Raw genomic sequence first — 18126 nt, 5'->3', positions numbered from 1 at the left:
CACACCTACAATGCACTTGGAGACACAGTGTGAATGACAACTGTATGTGACGTCATTGCTGATTTTTTAATGTTAATTTTTTTTAGGGAGCGGCCAGATCCAGCTGTGGCAATTCCTCCTGGAACTCTTATCAGACAGCGGGAATGCCGGATGTATCGCCTGGGAAGGTGTGAATGGAGAATTCAAGATGACGGACCCTGATGAGGTGGCCCGGCGCTGGGGGGAGCGCAAGAGCAAACCCAATATGAACTATGACAAGCTGAGCCGGGCTCTGCGCTATTACTATGACAAGAACATCATGAGCAAGGTGCACGGGAAGAGATACGCCTACAGATTCGACTTCCAGGGTATCCAGGTGGTCCAGCAAAACCACAACAGCGACCCTTCAGGATGCAAATACCAGGATGCGAACTATTATACCCAGCAAGCCAAGTCAGCTGTGCCACTACCCACCCACCATAACCAGTCACCCGCCCTCCCTGCCATCATCCCAGTGCAGTATTTCAGCTCGCCCCCTGGTGGTGGACTCTATCCGGGGCAGACACGGCAACCTGGTGGCCAACTGGGGTCACACCCAGGGATCTACTACTGAGGGGACAATGGAGATTGAACTGAAAAAAAACAGTGGAAGACTGGAGAACTCTTAAAGGGATGTGTACAGTGACTTTATTAAAGGGCAAGCCTATCACAAATCCGGAGTTACTGACCAGTTTGGCTACAGACATTGTCACCCAGACTGTACCGGACTCCTGAATGACCAGTGTTGCCACTGGCTCTATATCTAGAAAAGCAGTGTGGCTACTCCTTATATGAAGGGATTGTCACCCAGCTTTCCCAGATGTGGAAATTGTAACCCCCTGAAGGAGGACTGATTTTTATTGAAGATTTGTAATTTTTTTATGGGGATGTTCTTAATATTGGGATGAAGGGACACCATGTGCCTGTGCTCTGCTCTGTGAATCTTGTATTTGGAGATGTCTTTTTTTTCAATTGTCATTTATGTTATTTGTATTTTTTATTGTATTTTACCTATTAAATGCATTAGGCTTTGACTTTTCTTGTACATTTGTGCCTATGACTTATTGCAGGTGAAGAGCAGCAGGAAAGCAGGAGATTGCCGCAAATATTTGCAAGGAGGTGAAAGGTTCTGGATGTTTCCTTTTAAAGGACATCTACCCCAAGGAGGAAAGACTGTATGCAAATGAACCTGAGGTGCTCCAGGCTCTATTAACACCCCTCAGGCTCATTTGCATACAGTCATTCATACTGGTGGTAGATGCATGTTAAAGGGGTTATCCGGGTTTAATTTTTTTTTTTATGGCCGGGCTGGGGAGGGATAGTTAAACATAATAAACATGGACTTACCTCCTCCGGCGCCGCCGATGTCCCGCGCCGCGGTCACTTCGTTCCGTGCCCCTGTAAACAAACAGGGGCACGGAAGCCGCGCACAGGGAGCTTCCGGTCCGCGTTGTGGACGGCTCCTCCCATCCGTCCCTATCTCTCAGCGTTGTAAGCGCTGGGAGATGGTGCGCATGGGAGCATCCGGCCGGCCGGAAGCTCCCTGTGCGCCGGTGTAATGAAACCGGCGCACGGAGAAGACGGGCCGCGGCGCGGGACATCGGCAGCACCGGAGGAGGTAAGTACATGTTTATTATGTTTACATAGCCCTCCCCAGCCCGGCCATAAAAAAAAAATTAAACCCGGATAACCCCTTTAAGGTTGTGCGGCTACTTACATCAATCTACAAAACAGCATAATTGAGTTTTAAAAGAACATGCTCTGAAGTATTTCAGGATATTGTAGTTCTGGTTCTCCACTGGCATCACGGCCATTAGTCACATGTCCTGCTTGCAGGTCAGTCCAATTACAAGTGAATGGGGCTGAGCCGCAATATCAAGAACTACCACTGTACAATGGACTGCGCTGTTCTTGGTACACAGTAAAGATGCTTTCACATCTGTGGTTCACTCATTTCTATGGGCGTTTTCACATTGGCTTGTATTTTCACTGATACGATGTCCTATTTTTCTTTTCATGGATGCGGATCACGGAAGGCAATAGAAGTCTATGGATCCACAAAAAAAACTGATTAAACATAGGTGTTTTTTTTCACTGACAGCTGGAAAACCAGGTGTGATGTTTTCAAAGCAATGTTAAACCTTCAGTTTTCTTTTTGCGGACAGAGACAAAACGGAAGAAAAACGGAGACAAAACGCAATGGATGTGCAACTGAAGCTGAGCACCATCGCAGTGCAGTGTTCATCCAAATGCTGCTCTGATAATGAAGGTCTGAGGTCTGATAATGAACACCTATCCTAATAAATCTTGGAACACCCCTTTAACCCCTTAACGCTCTGCGCCGTAGCTCTACGGCGCAGAGGTATAAGGGAGGTATGAAGAGGGCTCACGGGCTGAGTCCTCTTCATACAGAGGTGGGGGTTTTTGCATTTTGCACAAAACCCCCACCGCTAATAACCGCGGTCAGTGCTTGCACCGATCGCGGCTATTAACCCTCTAAACGCCGCCCGCAAAGTCGCGGGCGGCGTTTAAAAGACGGCGGCGCGCGGGCGCCGCCATCTTTTTTTCGATCGCCACGCCCCCGAACGTCATCGGGGGGCGGCGATCGGTTACCATGGTAGCCTCGGGTCTTCTCTTGACACCAGGCTACATGGTTTATGCAGGTTCGTTACAATGAGCCAGTGGCTCATTGTAATGTAAGACCTGCAAAAACGCCATATATTGCAATACTGTAGTATTGCAGTATATGGTAGGAGCGATCTGATCATCTAGGGTTATTGTACCCTAGATGGTCTAAAAAATAGTGAAAAAAAAAAGAAAAAAAAAAGTTTAAAAAATAAAAAAAATTAATAAAATATTAAAAGTTCAAATCACCCCCCTTTCCCTAGAACGGATATAAAACATAACAAACAGTAAAAATCACAGACATATTAGGTATCGCCGCGTCCCAAAATGCCCGATCTATCAAAATATAAAAACGGTTACGGCCGGCGGTGACCTCCGAGGCGGGAAATGGCGCCCAAATGTCCGAAATGCGACTTTTACACCTTTTTACATAACATAAAAAATGAAATAAAAAATGATCAAAATGTCGCACAGACCTCAAAATGGTAGCAATGAAAACGTCGCCTCATTTCGCAAAAAATGACCCCTCACACATTTCCGTGCGCCAAAGTATGAAAAAGTTATTAGCGTCAGAAGATGGCAAAAAATTTTTTTTCTTTTTTGTACACATTCGTTTAATTTTTGAAAATGTATTAAAACACAATAAAACCTATATAAATTTGGTATCACCGCGATCGCACCGAACCAAAGAATAAAGTAGGCGTGTTATTTGGAGCGAAGAGTGAAAGTCGTAAAAACTGAGCCCACAAGAACGTGACGCACGTGCGTTTTTTTTTCAATTTTTCCACATTTGGAATTTTTTTTCAGCTTCGCAGTACACGGCATGTTAAAATAAATAACATTACGGGAAAGTAAAATTTGTTACGCACAAAATAAGCCCTCACACAGGTCTGTACACGGAAAAATGAAAAAGTTATGGATTTTTGAAGTTGGAGAGCGAGAAATGAGCCGGAAAACCCTCCGTCCTTAAGGGGTTAAAGGGATCTCTTATTTGTACGTATTGTGCCATCATTACGTTCATACAACATTACACCCCAATGTTGCACTTTTACATTGCACCTACTCATATTGAATGTGATTTGACGGGTTTTAAATTGATATAATTGGAAAAACCGGACAAAAAAAAGGATCAGTTGAACGGACTGCTTAAAAGTGGGCCAAAAAGGGGTTCAAAACGCCACGTGTAACCACACCCTTGGGGTCTTGGTGGGTTTCTACATATTTGATATATGGGGACATACACATCACATCGCTGAAATGAGGTCTGAGGACTATATGAACATGCATAAGGCATCCCCCAATACCGAACAACAGTGGGTAATGTCACACTAAGGGGAGGGGTGATAAGCACAGACTTTCCTACAATGGGTCTAGTGACCCCATTGTGAGGTTTCTAATAAGGTCCCCAACTATACATGGCACAGGTCTGGGTCCTTTACCTTAGGGGAAGACTTAGCGTGACGGATGAGTGACATAGACATGACGCCCCCATATCCTGTGTGATCGTACACCCTGCAGAACATCCTGTATACATCACATACACAGCTGCCTTCCTGTTTATCAGGAAATGGGACAATGGACAGAACATGCTCCCACAATGCCCTGTAGATGTGGGGCATACATGTAGGACTTTCCTAGGAGGAGGGTAATGGGCAAAGAGTATACTTCTATAAAGAGATATTTGGAAGGGGGGGTGCTGTAGAATATAGACTATCTAGTTATTTGGGTATAAGGGCACAAGGGGGTACACTACTACATGTTGAGATTCTAAGTGATATATTCGATTTTAATATATCAGTTATAGGGGTGCAATGATACAAGACTGCTTAAATAGGGCAAGGTTGATGGGTGCAGGATGAAAAAGCAACCCCCTAATCACACTGGGGGCAGTAGAATAGGAAAACCCCAATATTATATAATTTGAGTGTAGCACGCTTGAAGAGTCCCCAGGATATAGTTGATAGAAGAGCCCTAATCCTGCTCTGTAGTTAAGGGGTGCAGTGTGGTACAAGTGTCCAGTAATGGGATTTGGTTATTTGGGATTTGGTTAGCATGGTAGAAAATTCTTTCACGGGGCTAAGTTATTTAATGCAATGTGGGAATAGAGTTCCCAATCATGCTGTATAGTTAAGGGGTGCAGTGTCCTACAAGGTCCCGAGTCATGGGGTGATGTTGTAGGGTGCAATGAAGCAGGAGAGACCCAACTCATACTGTTTAGTAAAGGGGTGCACGGTTTCGGAAAGCGCCCAATTATGTATAGTGTTTGGGTGTAGTGTGATAAGAGAAGCTGCAAGTCATGGTATTTAGGGGCGCAGTGTGATAAGAAACTTTAAAATCCAATAACACTTTGCAAAGACCGTGGCAATATGTACCTAGAATGCAGTGTGATAAAGGGGTACATAGCAATAACACAGTCATGGGGTTCTGGCCATGATGTTTTAGAGTAACAGAAATGAAAAGGGAGACAAAAAACTCATCAAAATCCACATTTATTTTATTTACACTGTACATCAGTCCAGCACCTAGCACACAAACAGTTAAGACCAATAATTTTGGGGAAGGAGGGGCGCAGGGGAATAGAATATAAATATACTGTAAAAACCAAATAAGGAAACTATAATTTGCTTGAAGATTAACCAATTAATATCTATGTAGTAGAGGGGTAACGTGTGTTATTTCTCATGTAAGAATACAGTGCCACCTGCTGGTCAGGAGTGGAGTCGCAGCTCAGTGACTGCTAGACAAAATGGACAAACGAGATCACAACATTGTTTTTACAGCTCTAAAGATGGGTCCAGAGCAGAACCACTAAGGAATCATACCCGAACTCTACTAACATGAATAAAGGGGAAGTGATGGTGCGGCTGGATCAGGACCTGTCACACTGGATCTCTACCACAGTTCATACGGCTCCTCCTGTTATCTGAGGCCCAGCTTCTTCTTTTCCCTTTGCTTCTTGCGGACGACATCGATGTTGCGGTCCTTCCACATGCTCTTCCTAAGCTTGATGGGGCGAGAGCCGACGTATTTACCTGCAGAATACGGAATAAGTTGGTCACCAGCGCAGACCTCCATTACACCAGTAACAAGGCCGCTATTATGTATTAGTTAGAAATAATAAAAACCCCTCACCATTCATCTCCCTCATAGCCCGGACATAATCGTTGGGGTCTTTGAAGCTCACAAAGCCATAACCTTTGGTCTTGCCCGTCCGCTTGTCCCGGATGACCTTGGCCTTCAGGAATGATGGGTAGCGGCTGAAGGCCCGGGCCAGGATGTCGTCATTCACCTCGTTTCCCAGGTCCCCGCAGAATATCCTGAAGTCATCTGATGGGTACAAGACATTATAAGACGCCGCGCCAAACACCAGATCAGGAGATGATGGCACAGGGAGAGGGAGACCTCATGGGATTAGGCTTCTCCACTCCCTATGGATAGTCCAATGATTAATGGACCCTGAAATATTCTTTTTCCTTTACAAATATTAGACAATAGAGAAGGGTATAGTCTCATTTTTGATACAGCAATTGAGTCTAGGTTGAGTAAATATGACACAGTAATAACCAGCGGATAGACAGAGCAGGGGCCAGACTGCAGCAGCGCTATCCTCTTCAATACATCACTGATCAGGCACAATATACACTTAGGACATTGGAGCTAATCTGCTATTCCCAAATCAGATACATTGTAGACTCACGGCTGGAATTTTCACACACACAAAATTCGATATCGGATCCCTAGTGCAGTGTAACTGATGAGGCTTATCCTGATGCTTAGGAATCTGCCTTGTATCTTAAAGGAAACCTACCACTTGAAGTGGCAGGTTTCAGATGGAAATACCGAGCACCAGCTCAGGGTGAGCTGGTACCGGTATCGCGGTTTTAAAACACTTTTTAAACTTTATAGCCGGCGCAGGGAGGTACGCGCTCGGCACTTACCATGCGCGCGGCTCTCCTTCACTTCCTATGTAGCCGCGCGCACGGTAAGCGCCGAGCGCGTACCTCCCTGCGCCGGCTATAAAGTTTAAAAAAGTGTTTTAAACCGTGATACCGGCACCAGCTCACCCTGAGCTGGTGCTCGGTATTTCCATCTGAAACCTGCCACTTGTTTCTGGCTTTAACCCCTTAGTGACCACCCAAAAAAATTTCTCCGTTGGTCACCAAGGGGCCTTAGGCAAGGCCGAGTGGTTTCCCCATCTGCCTAACCTAATGTCTGCAAGGGCTCCCTGTGCAGGGAAGAGCAAAGACAGCCGGGACCCCACTCTAACAACTGTTAACCCGTTAGATCCTGCAGTCAATGCTGTGACCGCAGGATCTGTGTACATGTAGAAGGAGGGGGCTCCATTCCTCTCCTCCTAGAACCCCGCGATGCAATCGCAGGGTGCAGTCTTCATTGCCGGGCACCTACTGAAGGTCCCCAGGTCTGCCATCGGCATGTGCCTGCATAGGCTGACACTTCTAATGCTCTGAAATACATGGTTATTGCAGTGCATCAGTATGAATTTGTGACCACTATCTCCTATGACAGTATTGTAAAAAAAATTGAAATTTATAAAATTCATTAAAAATGTTCCAAATGCCCCTAACACATAAAACCATAAATAATAAAATAAAGTGGAAAAAGGTAAAAAAAAACAAAAAACAACATATTAGGTATCACCGCGTTCTAAAATGATGCCAAGACAAAGCTGAGATATGGGAAATGTTAGTTAGTAACTAATTTGTGTAGCAAGACTAAGGCCTCATTCACACGCCCCGTTTGTGGGGATATATATGTGGGCGTAAATTTGCAGCCGCATATACGTCTCCATAGAAGGCAATGGTGGCAGTACAGTGCCACACGTGTGGCACCGTTCCGCCCTGTACACTGGAAAAAGATAGAGCCTGCTCTATCTTTCCATGTGTGCCGCTGTTTTCTATGGAGGGGTCCCCTCAACCTCGTCTCGAGCGCGCTGAGGGCATACCGCTGTGTAAATGTACCCTAACAGTTAGAAAAACAGAACATTTTGAAGTTTGAAAATAGCTAATTTTTTAAAAAATGCTTACCAAAGTCACTTTTTTACATAAATAAATGCCATATATAGCAACAAAAATTTCCCACTAACTTAGTACAAAATGTCATGGAAAAACTCTCAAAAACACTTGGGGTAAGATAAAGCCTTTTAAAGTTATAACCGGATCAAGTGACACATGCTGGTTCTGAAAAATAGGCCTTGGTCATCAAGGTGTAAATGAGCTTGGTCACTAAGGGGTTCAAAAATGGATGGTGCCACAGCCACCCTCGCTCTCAATATGGAGGAAAGTGGCGAACTCTGTCCTTCCCTTTCATGATTTAATATATAGAAGGGGGTGCCCTGTTATGGTATGGGGACAATGGTGCAATTCTCCAGCTTTATTCAGTGAACTCATTTGCCTCTTAATTAGGAGCATTGTAGACTAACAAATAGAGACAAGGAGAACTGGGGAGGGTCGGATATTGTGCAACATAAAAAAAAAAAAAAAAAAAAAACTGTGGGTTTGTTCTTTTAGGGATTATGACCGGTACCTAGTGTTTGTCTACCTATTAATGCCGTCGACCAGCGGCACTAGGAAATCTTTGTTTTGGATGTTCTTCTTTCTGTAATACTGTGTACATGGATGATGAGTAGATACCATGCTTGTAAGGAAATGTTATTAGGTCTAATGTACACTTTCCATAAAGCGGGTTTAAAAAAAAATAATTCTGAGTTGGATTTTCTAATTTGACTTATAAGACCTACAGTCTGCCAAGGACAAACACCATTACTCTGCTCTCCTCCTTCCTGATCTGTCCTCTGCTTCTGACCTTCCATTCTCTCCTACTGCGATTGCTTTGGTACCTTAGCATCAGTGACCTGGTCCTCTTATACTTCTCCAATCGGATGCTCAGTCTCCATCACTCTCACACCACCTCTTCACCTCACACCTTGCATACCCCCTTCTCCATTAGCGTCCAACAAGGCTCGGTCCCGAGACCCCTAAACTTCACCTGCAACACCTCTGGCTTTGGACAGTTCATGGTTTTCAATACCGATGACACACAGATCTATATTTCTGGCCCATAATCTCCTCTCTTATTAACCAGAATTGCAGTGTGTCCATCAGCCATATCCTCCTCCAGTTTTTCTTTTTTTAAACTAACATGGGCAGAATAGAACTCAATCTTTCCTCCCACCAGACTTCACCCTCGTAATTCATGGTTCAACACTCTCCTAAACGTGAAATGCTACACAACAGCGCCACCATGTGGTGCAGTCAAACAACTCTAAACCAATGCAAACCTGCTTTCCAAAATAAAAGGCACCCAATCCATGTTTCCATGATTAAGCCCACAAGAGGTTTTGCATTCTACCTAAACACTTCAGTTACAGATTTGCCATCTACACAACATACTACAAATTATTGATTCGGGTCTGTGGCAAAGTTGCAGCATACAGGATCACCCAGCCTTCTGCCAAGTAACTGGACACAAGATGAGGCCTATATGCATTACTCACCAGTGTCCCACTCCAGTAGACTCTGATCTTCCCAGGTTGTCCCGGCTGCAGTACGGATAGAGCGTTTCAGCTTTTCTGGCTTCATCTTCTTTTTGTCTTCCTGCACCGGCTCCAACACGATCTACAAAACAAAGACTGTAAACAACAGAGTAGACTACAAACCCCATCATCTCCTGCAATAACAAACACGAACCTCAGGCTGCACAGGCTCTATCTCCGGCATGCTGGGGCCGATCACTGCCTCCTCGTAACTCATGTCCTTGTCCTCCGTTAACGCCGGCGTTTCTGGGATTTCCTCCTAAAGACAAAGTGAGTGATGTGATGAAAATGGCGCAGCAGAAGGACAAAGCACGAGGTTGTGAAGTGCCTACTCACCTCGATCTTCCTCACGGGAGGGGCTGTATACACGGTAGGTGCAGCTTGAATGACGGTGGGGTTGATCTTTGGAGAAGACTGTACAACAGGGCGAGGAGGAGGCGGCATTGGACCCACTGGCGCTGGCTACAATAACAGACAAAAATAAATGGTTATTCCTTTACTTTATCAGGCTTTTTTGATTCCATTAATTTTTTATATTACAAAAAACAAAACAAAACAGAAACCAAAATGTTTTATGTTTCAATAAAAACGTATTAAGAAAAAACACACAAATGGAATAGAACAACATGGGCAACATGTCCAGGACGCAGCCACATAAGGAAGGACGTGGTGAAAGGGAAGAGGAGTGGGAAAAGGGGAAGGAGGGTAGGACTCTATGGACCATGCATTGAAGCAGAAGAACGTAAATGAAAAAAGGGTCCGACTTTCGGCCTCAGGAGCCACTTAGAGAATGAAGCGGAATTCCTGAACTGCATCTATTTAGACCAGGTGATGTGATAAGCACATATCTGACATATCTGATCACCTACAGCTCCGAGCTCCTCTATTCGGCGAATGTGGACAACTTCCTCTACCCGCATTAACCTTGTGGGGGAGGTCTTGGTCTTCCAGAGTCTGGGGATCGCTGACCTCATAGAGACAAAGAATTGTTGGAGTTGGGCCTTTCTTGATGTCACTGAGGTGACCCAGAAGCATTGATAAAAGTGCAACAGCTGGAGGAAGAGGTCCCCCGAGGCTCTGCAGACACTTCTGTATAGGTCCCAGACAGCAGACTAGATGGAGGGCATCACCATACAGTCCCACAAGACGTGTAACATGGAGCTCAGAGCTGGGTGGCATCGAAACACTCCGGTGTCACAGAGGGGAACACACAGCGCAAATCACGGTAGTGGTGAGGATCTTATTATTAGTTTCCTAGATTTTACCAGATATTGACAATTTGAGGGTCAGGGTAAGTGAGTTCTTGTAAGGTTGTTTAGAGAACTCCTCCTCCCATTCAGACATATCGCACCCCGATAGCATCCTATACAGGAAAAATACACCATGCAGGGGAGCCAACTGCAGAAGACAAAAGGTTCCCAAACAGGGTAGAAACAGAGCAAAACCATTCCACAGGGGTCAGGGAGGAGGAGGCAGCTCCTCAACAGTAACCCCCACTCCCCCCGGAGATCAGTAAGGGGGCGAACTCCAAATTCCATAAGAAGATCTCTAATCCTCCGCTGTCGCCAGAAGATAGAAGGGGACAGGCCTTTAATACTGGCGGAAACCCCAGGTAATGCCATGTTGGAGATAATGGACCAGGAATGGTGGCAATTTTAGAATGGGGCTGCAGACCGACCACAGGGCCCTCAGCAACCCCCAGTCAGTCCTAATAAGTAGCCAGTACATACCATAAGGTTCCCCAGGAGAAGGAAAGCTACATTCCATGGAGGCCCAAAGTTTGTCCTTACTTTGCAAAATCATACGGATTACAAATTGTTGACCTGTGGTAGTGAGTGAAGTCTGGGAACCCTGGTCGCCATCTTTCTTGCGTCTTGTCAACATGATGTGTGCCCGGCGAAAAGAGGACAAGTTTCTTGACCATCTCACGCAGGCCAAGCAAAAAGGATGGTGGCAGGTCTAATGTGATGGTTTGGAAAATGTATAAGATCCATGACTTAAGGTCAGTCTCTATGGACTTGAACAAGGATTCATAATTAAGAGCATAATTGGTTTGGGTCAGCCAGAATCTGGACGCTTAGTTGATTTACATGCCCAAGAGAAGGGATCCTAAAGAGGCAACCATTGGCTCGGAAAGGGAGGATGTTAAGAATCTCCGATTTTTGGATGTTTAAAATTACTGACTCTACTATAAGAGTCAAATTTCTTTAGAATGTTAGATAAGTTAGTCTCGGGTCCAAAACGTTTATAAGCCAGCCATCTGCAAAAAACGATAACTTGTGAGTTGTAAGCTCTAATCTCTAGTTCCAGTAACGATGGATTACCCCTCAGGGCAATTCCATAACCAGGATGTACAAGAAGGGAGAGCCCTGACGTGTGCCATTGGGAGGAGGGGGAGCCATTCATACCAACACTAGCGGATGGACCCCTGTATAGCGCCATGATCCTTTCCCTCATGCAACAGCGAAGTCGTAGCCTCAGGAGCGAAGAGTCCAGGAACCCCCCCATAAATCCTGTTAACCAATGTTTAAAGGCTGATACACTGTTTTCAATCCAAAAATATACAGCTTATGTCTTTTTTTTTTAAACTTCTATTCTCCTCTATCCTCTGCTGCTGACATTGAGAAGTTCTCTCTGTTCGGCATCAAAGCTCCATGCGTGCACTCATCTTTCTAAGCTCCCAGGTCATGTTCTCTCCTCTCTGTAAATATCATCCACAATAAGATTCCAGTCAGATACCAAGTATAGTTCCAGATGGGGTCCTAGATGATCTCCTCCCCCCCTCTCCCATTTGGTAGAAGTAAATAGTCCCTGATCAAACTTTGCCTTCCTCTGACAGCCATAAATACAGTCCTAATAAGTTTTTAGTCTTCTTCCTTTGCCATTAGTGGTAAATATAGTCCATAGTTATCATCCAATGCGGCTTTTAAATAAGTTCTCCAAAAAAAAAATCTCCTTCCATCTCTGGCAGCCAGGACATCAGTCAGGATCATTCTTTCATTTGTAGTCACAGTACAGTCTACAGTAGCCATAAATATGGTCCTCACTAATTTGTCAATTAATCAATACAAGCATAGTAGCCACTCATCCTCTCCCACAGGCATCTGTAAAATAATCAGTCTCCTTCCCCTCTGGCAGCTATTAATATTTGACATAAGGAGGGACCACGGAGGCAAGAAGCTTTTTTTTTTTTTTTTTTAAGGCAGACCCCCTTCCAGATATTTCATAGGTCCCGTAAAACCCCTTTAAAGAATGATTAATTTAAACACTGAGCTCACCGGAGGACCAGCTCTCATGTTCATTGGAGGGGGAGGCATGTGACTCATGAGCGGCGGCGGAGGACCATGCATCGGATGTGCCATTAGAGGCTGTGGGGGAGGCATCCCGGGGTGTCTAGGTCCCACTGAAGAAAGAAAAAAGGAAAGATTACAGAACTGTAACACACAAAGGAGATGTTTCTTAAGACAAGTGGAGAGTCACTTACTGGCTCTGTGCTGTTGCAGGACGTGTGGGATGAATGATGGCCGGGGCATCACATGGTGAGGGTCTGCAGGTCTCTGCAGTGCATGCGGGATGAAACTGGGCCTCATAATTGGAGGTCTTGGGGGTGGAATTGCTGTAAAAATATTAGAAAATGATTAATGCAAAAGATTATAAGTTGCAAAATTACACACTAAACCAGGAAGCCCTATACATTGTTTGTTCACCACTGCACCTCTGTTATATAGTTTATACATAGAACCCCGATCAGACGGTTTTAAAGGCAGAAGGATACTGAGTACAGCTCTGGCATACAGTCCAGTATGTAACTCAGGATCAGTACAGGATAAGTAATGTCATGTATGTACACAGTGACTGCACCCGCAGCAGAATAGTGAGTGCAGCTCTGGAGTATAATACAGGATGTAACTCAGGGTCAGTACAGGATAAGTAATGTCATGTATGTACACAGTGACTGCACCAGCAGCAGAATAGTGAGTGCAGCTCTGGAGTATAATACAGGATGTAACTCAGGATCAGTACAGGATAAGTAATGTCATGTATGTACACAGTGACTGCACCAACAGCAGAATAGTGAGTGCAGCTCTGGGGTATAATACAGGATGTAACTCAGGATCAGTACAGAATAAGTAATGTCATGTATGTACAGTGACTGCACCAGCAGCAGAATAGTGAGTGCAGCTCTGGAGTATAATACAGGATGTAACTCAGGATCAGTACAGGATAAGTAATGTCATGTATGTACACAGTGACTGCACCAGCAGCAGAATAGTGAGTGCAGCTCTGGAGTATAATACAGGATGTAACTCAGGATCAGTACAGGATAAGTAATGTCATGTATGTACACAGTGACTGCACCAGCAGCAGAATAGTGAGTGCAGCTCTGGAGTATAATACAGGATGTAACTCAGGATCAGTACAGGATAAGTAATGTCATGTATGTACATAGTGACTGCACCAGCAGCAGAATAGTGAGTGCAGCTCTGGGGTATAATATGGGATGTAACTCAGGATCAGTACAGGATAAGTAATGTCATGTATGTACACAGTGACTGCACCAGCAGCAGAATAGTGAGTGCATCTCTGGAGTATAATACAGGATGTAACTCAGGATCAGTACAGGATAAGTAATGTCATGTATGTACACAGTGACTGCACCAGCAGCAGAATAGTGAGTGCAGCTCTGGAGTATAATACAGGATGTAACTCAGGATCAGTACAGGATAAGTAATGTCATGTATGTACATAGTGACTGCACCAGCAGCAGAATAGTGAGTGCAGCTCTGGGGTATAATATGGGATGTAACTCAGGATCAGTACAGGATAAGTAATGTCATGTATGTACACAGTGACTGCACCAGCAGCAGAATAGTGAGTGCATCTCTGGAGTATAATACAGGATGTAACTCAGGATCAGTACAGGATAAGTAATGTCATGTATGTACACAGTGACTGCACCAGCAGCAGAATAGTGAGTGCAGCTCTGGAGTATAATACAGGATGTAACTCAGGACAAGTACAGGATAAGTAATGTCATGTATGTACACAGTGACTGCACCAGCAGCAGAATAGTGAGTGCAGCTCTGGAGCACTTGGTTGAGATAATATAATGACTATAGAGACTTTCATACTAACCTGGTCCAACAAATGGCACATGGGGAACCACTAGAGGGGCCACTACATTTGTTGCAGCCGCTGCTCGGGCCTCCAAACTCTGCTGCACCTGTAAGAGCAACACATAAAAAAATTGATTAAAACATGTGATTGGAAATGCACAATTAAAGGGATGAGACAACTAGGAGGAGCAGTCACCTGACTATAGGTGTTGGTGGCTATGATGGGGCGGATGAGGGGCATGGCGGGCATGGCCATGGGTACCGGCAGTGGCACCACTTCTCCTGCGGGCAGCGCTACAGGGGCGCCCAGGACCTCCTGCTCAAACCTGCAAAACAAAGAGTCAGTAAGGTTATGGTGGATTCAGTAGGGGATGAGGTAATGATGGCTGCAGGGATAGGACAGGTGTAGAACTACAACTCCCAGCAGAGCGCCCAGGACATCACTCACAGCGCCATCTCGGCCTCCATCTCCTTCATCTTCTCCTCCCCGCTCTTCCCCGCCATGACGCCGCTTCACAGGTAAGGAACACTCGGGAAACTTCTCTCCAGCGTCCTCCTCGCGGCGCGCAGTTTCTACGTCACTTCCGGCGCAGGACGGGCGGCGGCTCGCTTTACTTTACGTGTCGCGCATCAGGGCGCCGCCATTTTGCTCTTGGGCGAAGTATGGGCAAGACTGTGAGCAAACTATGTGGAAGCAAACGCGAAACTGAAATATGTAGGATAAATAGAGGACTACTGGTATCCATGCAGATATACATTATATATACATATATAATCTTGTAGAATGAGAGTGTGGCTTTCTCTGTCATAGCAATCATTAAAAATACAGCCTTAATCATTTTTTTCCTGCCCTGGTATACTGAAAAATGCACTTCAATTGGTTAACAAACATTGGTCTATAAGGTTCACGTATAACAACACACTGGCTAATTAGAGAAAATAGTAAAAACTAGATTCGCTCACCCAATCACTCGTATTGCATCCTCTTCCAATACGTCCTTGTGGTGGTGCCCGCCACCGAATCCTTGACTCCGAAACTCCCAACTGGAAACAACAAATGTAGCGGAAGGCAGCACTCTAAATCCCACGCTGGTACGTATTGAATGGCAGAAAATCCTTTATTCAATAAAACATGTGCATATACACACAAGCGCCTAGGATCAACGCGTTTCGACGCTATCGTGTCTTAGTCATGATTTCTACTACAATGTGCAAACATATGCCTTAAATACACATAAACTTACCAGGTGTTTGAATCTAGAAAACGGAAATGAAGTATGTGACAGTGGGAAAATGAAACATCCAATACGGTTGTACTCTGTTGTAACCCGGCCCGTCGCTATCCCATGATGTGACAAGGCGCGGTCAGGTGACATGGTCACGCGGCAGCAATCACATGACCGCGTCCATGTGACAGCAATCACGCTGGCTAATAGTTCGGATATAATTTGTCATTCCTTGTGCAGCGCTGCGTAATCTGTGTGCGCTATATAAAATAAAGGAATTAATTATTACAGTACAGAAACAAAAGTTTGGACACAATGGGGCAAATTTACTTACCTGGTCGTGTCGCGATCCCCGGCGTGATTCCCGTAGCTCGTGCGCCCGATTTGTGCATGTGCATTTGTGATGAGTGCATGTCTTGTGACACAAATTGCTTTGTTAAATCCCACGTGTTGTGCGAATCCGTCGGATTGTCTGCCGACCCGCCCCCGATTTGTGTCGCGTGAAAGCCGCCGCCAATGCACCAAAATCCGATCGCGTGCACAAAAAACCCTTTCTAAATGCGGCGCACACCGGAAATCATCGGGTATTCGGACGATAGTGCAGACCGCGGAGCCCCACTGTCTTCATTCAAAGATAATGGGGGACATTTACTTACAGTGTCGGTGTCTGCATTGGCTTTGTTACCGACCTGCTCTCGGTAAGAAGACACACATTTAATATTGTGGAGCTGTGCAGAGACATTTCTGGCGCCGAGACTATTTTCTGTCCCTGGGACCAAAATCTGTCCCGAGCACCAGAAATGTGTCCAACAGTCCCTGCTAGACCAGTTTTCTTTTGGTCTACTTTCCGCCAGTTTTCAGCGCCCAAAAAGGGCTGCGACACATAGTAATTGTGTCTGAGTTTCCACTCCGCCAAAGCCACGCCCCTTTTCGGAGAAGAGTCGGAGCAGGCGGAAAAAGGCATTTTTTCTGTCCCCGACAGCTAATAAATAGGTCGGAGAGCAGAACATGTGGTGAGAGCGCCACAAAACTGGCGGAAACGCCATAGTAAATGTCCCCCATAGTGTATTTTCATCACTATTAAAACGGTAGATTCTCACTAAAGAAATCAAAACTAACAAAAAAGTGTGAAACAACTGAAAACATATCTTATACTCTAGGTTCCCTTTCCTTCTGATTACTTCTTTGCACACTCTTGGCTTCTCTTGATGCGTGCCAAAAGGTAGGCACCAGAAAAGGTTTAATACAGGTTTGATAAGTGGGATTTCTTGTCTTATAAATGGGGTTGGGACCATCAGCTGTGTTGTGCAGAAGTCAGGTGGATACACAGCTGATTGTCCTACTGAATAGACTGGTCGAATTTATATCATGGCTAGAAAAAAGCAGCTAAGTAAAAAAAAAAACGAGTGGCCATCATTACTTTAAGAAATGAAGGTCAGTCCGTCCGAAAAATTGGGAAAACTTTGAAAGTGTCCCCAAGTGCAGTTGCAAAAACCATCAAGCGCTACAAAGAAACTGACATGAGGAGCCCCAGGAAAGGAAGACCAATAGGTGTCACCTCTGCTGCGGAGGATAATTTCATCTTAGTCACCATCCTCAGAAATCACAGGTAACAGCAGCTCAGATTAGAGAACAGGTCACTGCCGCACAGAGGTCTAGCAGCCGACACATCTCTACAACAACTGGTAAGAGGAGACTGTGTGCAGCAGCCTTCATGGTAACATAGCTGCTAGGAAACCTCTGCTAAGGAACGGTCAAACAGTCCTTACTTCAGTTGTAAAGGTCCCTTTCTAATTAACCCTTTAATGGCTCCCGGTAGCGGGACAAGAACAAAAACTAAGACTCACCAGTCTCTTAGACAATGCAGAAACTCCCCGTTTATTCACACGCAGGCGCAAATATCAATCATAGAAAATCAGTTTTTATAGTGGCGTGAAGAGGTGATAGAATACTGCAATGCTATTGGCTATAATGAATATACCCCCATAAATTAACTTTCCCAAAACATGTAGGTGTACATATTATTTTTCACACCGGGCAGCGGCCTGCAGGGAGACATACTAATTGGCCTTGTGTTATCTCTGTATAAGTCACAACATGGCCTTCACACAGAGAAACTGAAAAGATAAGGTAGCTATACTGAAGACACAGTAATTTCTAACAGTTTCACACAAAAAATCCTGACATGTCAGTACACAGGTCAACATAATCCCCAACTAAGACTAAAATCTCCACTTGATCTCCAAAATGGTGTCTTGTAGAGGAATATATCTTTAACAACAATGACCCCAAACACACCTCCAGGCTATGTAAGGGCTATTTTATGAAGAAGGAGAGTGATGGGGGGCTACTCCAGATGACCTGGCCTCCACAGTCACCAGACTTGAACACAATCAAGATGGTTTGGGGTGAGCTGGACCGCAGAGGGAAGGCAAAAGGGCTAACAAGTGCTAAACTTCTCTGGGAACTCCTACAAGACTCTTTGAAGACCTTTTCAGGTGACTACCCTTTGAAGCTCATCAAGAGAAGCCATGAGTGTGCAAAGCAGTAATCACAGCAAAAGGAACCGAGAATATATTTTCAGTTT

General features: G+C 45.0%; 2 protein-coding genes across 3 annotated transcripts in view; one reads left to right on the top strand and one right to left on the bottom strand.

Annotated features, from left to right (window-relative positions):
* LOC140134674 (Friend leukemia integration 1 transcription factor-like) overlaps positions 1 to 1052 on the top strand; it is a 33202-nt gene extending 32150 nt beyond the window's left edge. The window contains exon 9 of the mRNA XM_072155159.1: positions 87 to 1052. Coding sequence (XP_072011260.1) covers positions 87 to 592 — 506 coding nt within the window. The 3' untranslated portion in view covers positions 593 to 1052. The remainder of the gene's footprint in view (positions 1 to 86) is intronic.
* A 4064-nt stretch (positions 1053 to 5116) lies between these two features.
* On the bottom strand, positions 5117 to 14922 carry RBM42 (RNA binding motif protein 42). 2 transcript variants are annotated; one of them, XR_011856369.1, is made up of 11 exons: positions 14762 to 14922; positions 14510 to 14639; positions 14333 to 14420; positions 12681 to 12812; positions 12475 to 12599; positions 9533 to 9658; positions 9351 to 9455; positions 9158 to 9278; positions 5776 to 5970; positions 5497 to 5675; positions 5117 to 5449 (listed from the first exon to the last, which is right to left on the bottom strand). XR_011856369.1 is itself a non-coding variant. In XM_072155158.1 (10 exons), exons 1-10 carry the CDS (start codon positions 14815 to 14817, stop codon positions 5563 to 5565), a joined length of 1191 nt encoding a protein of 396 aa, XP_072011259.1. In that variant the 5' UTR covers positions 14818 to 14922; the 3' UTR covers positions 5117 to 5562. The 2 variants fall into 2 exon arrangements, 1 of the variants encoding a protein (XP_072011259.1); XM_072155158.1 differs by having other exon boundaries at positions 5117 to 5675.
* Positions 14923 to 18126: the final 3204 nt, after the last annotated feature.

The sequence above is a fragment of the Engystomops pustulosus genome, chromosome 6, assembly GCF_040894005.1.
Source record: "Engystomops pustulosus chromosome 6, aEngPut4.maternal, whole genome shotgun sequence".
In the NCBI taxonomy this organism is placed as follows: domain Eukaryota; kingdom Metazoa; phylum Chordata; class Amphibia; order Anura; family Leptodactylidae; genus Engystomops; species Engystomops pustulosus.
The sequence above is the reverse complement of the archived record's forward strand: the minus strand, read 5'-3'. Positions and strand labels throughout refer to the sequence as shown.

Coding starts and splice junctions, on each gene's coding strand:
- RBM42 (XM_072155158.1), bottom strand. CDS start 14,817: ATGGCGGGGAAGAGCGGGGAGGAGAAGATGAAGGAGATGGAGGCCGAG. Junction 14,640..14,761: donor ATGGAGGCCGAGATGGCGCT/GTGAGTGATGTC, acceptor TTTGTTTTGCAG/GTTTGAGCAGGAGGTCCTGG. Junction 5,971..9,157: donor TCTACTGGAGTGGGACACTG/GTGAGTAATGCA, acceptor TGTACCCATCAG/ATGACTTCAGGATATTCTGC.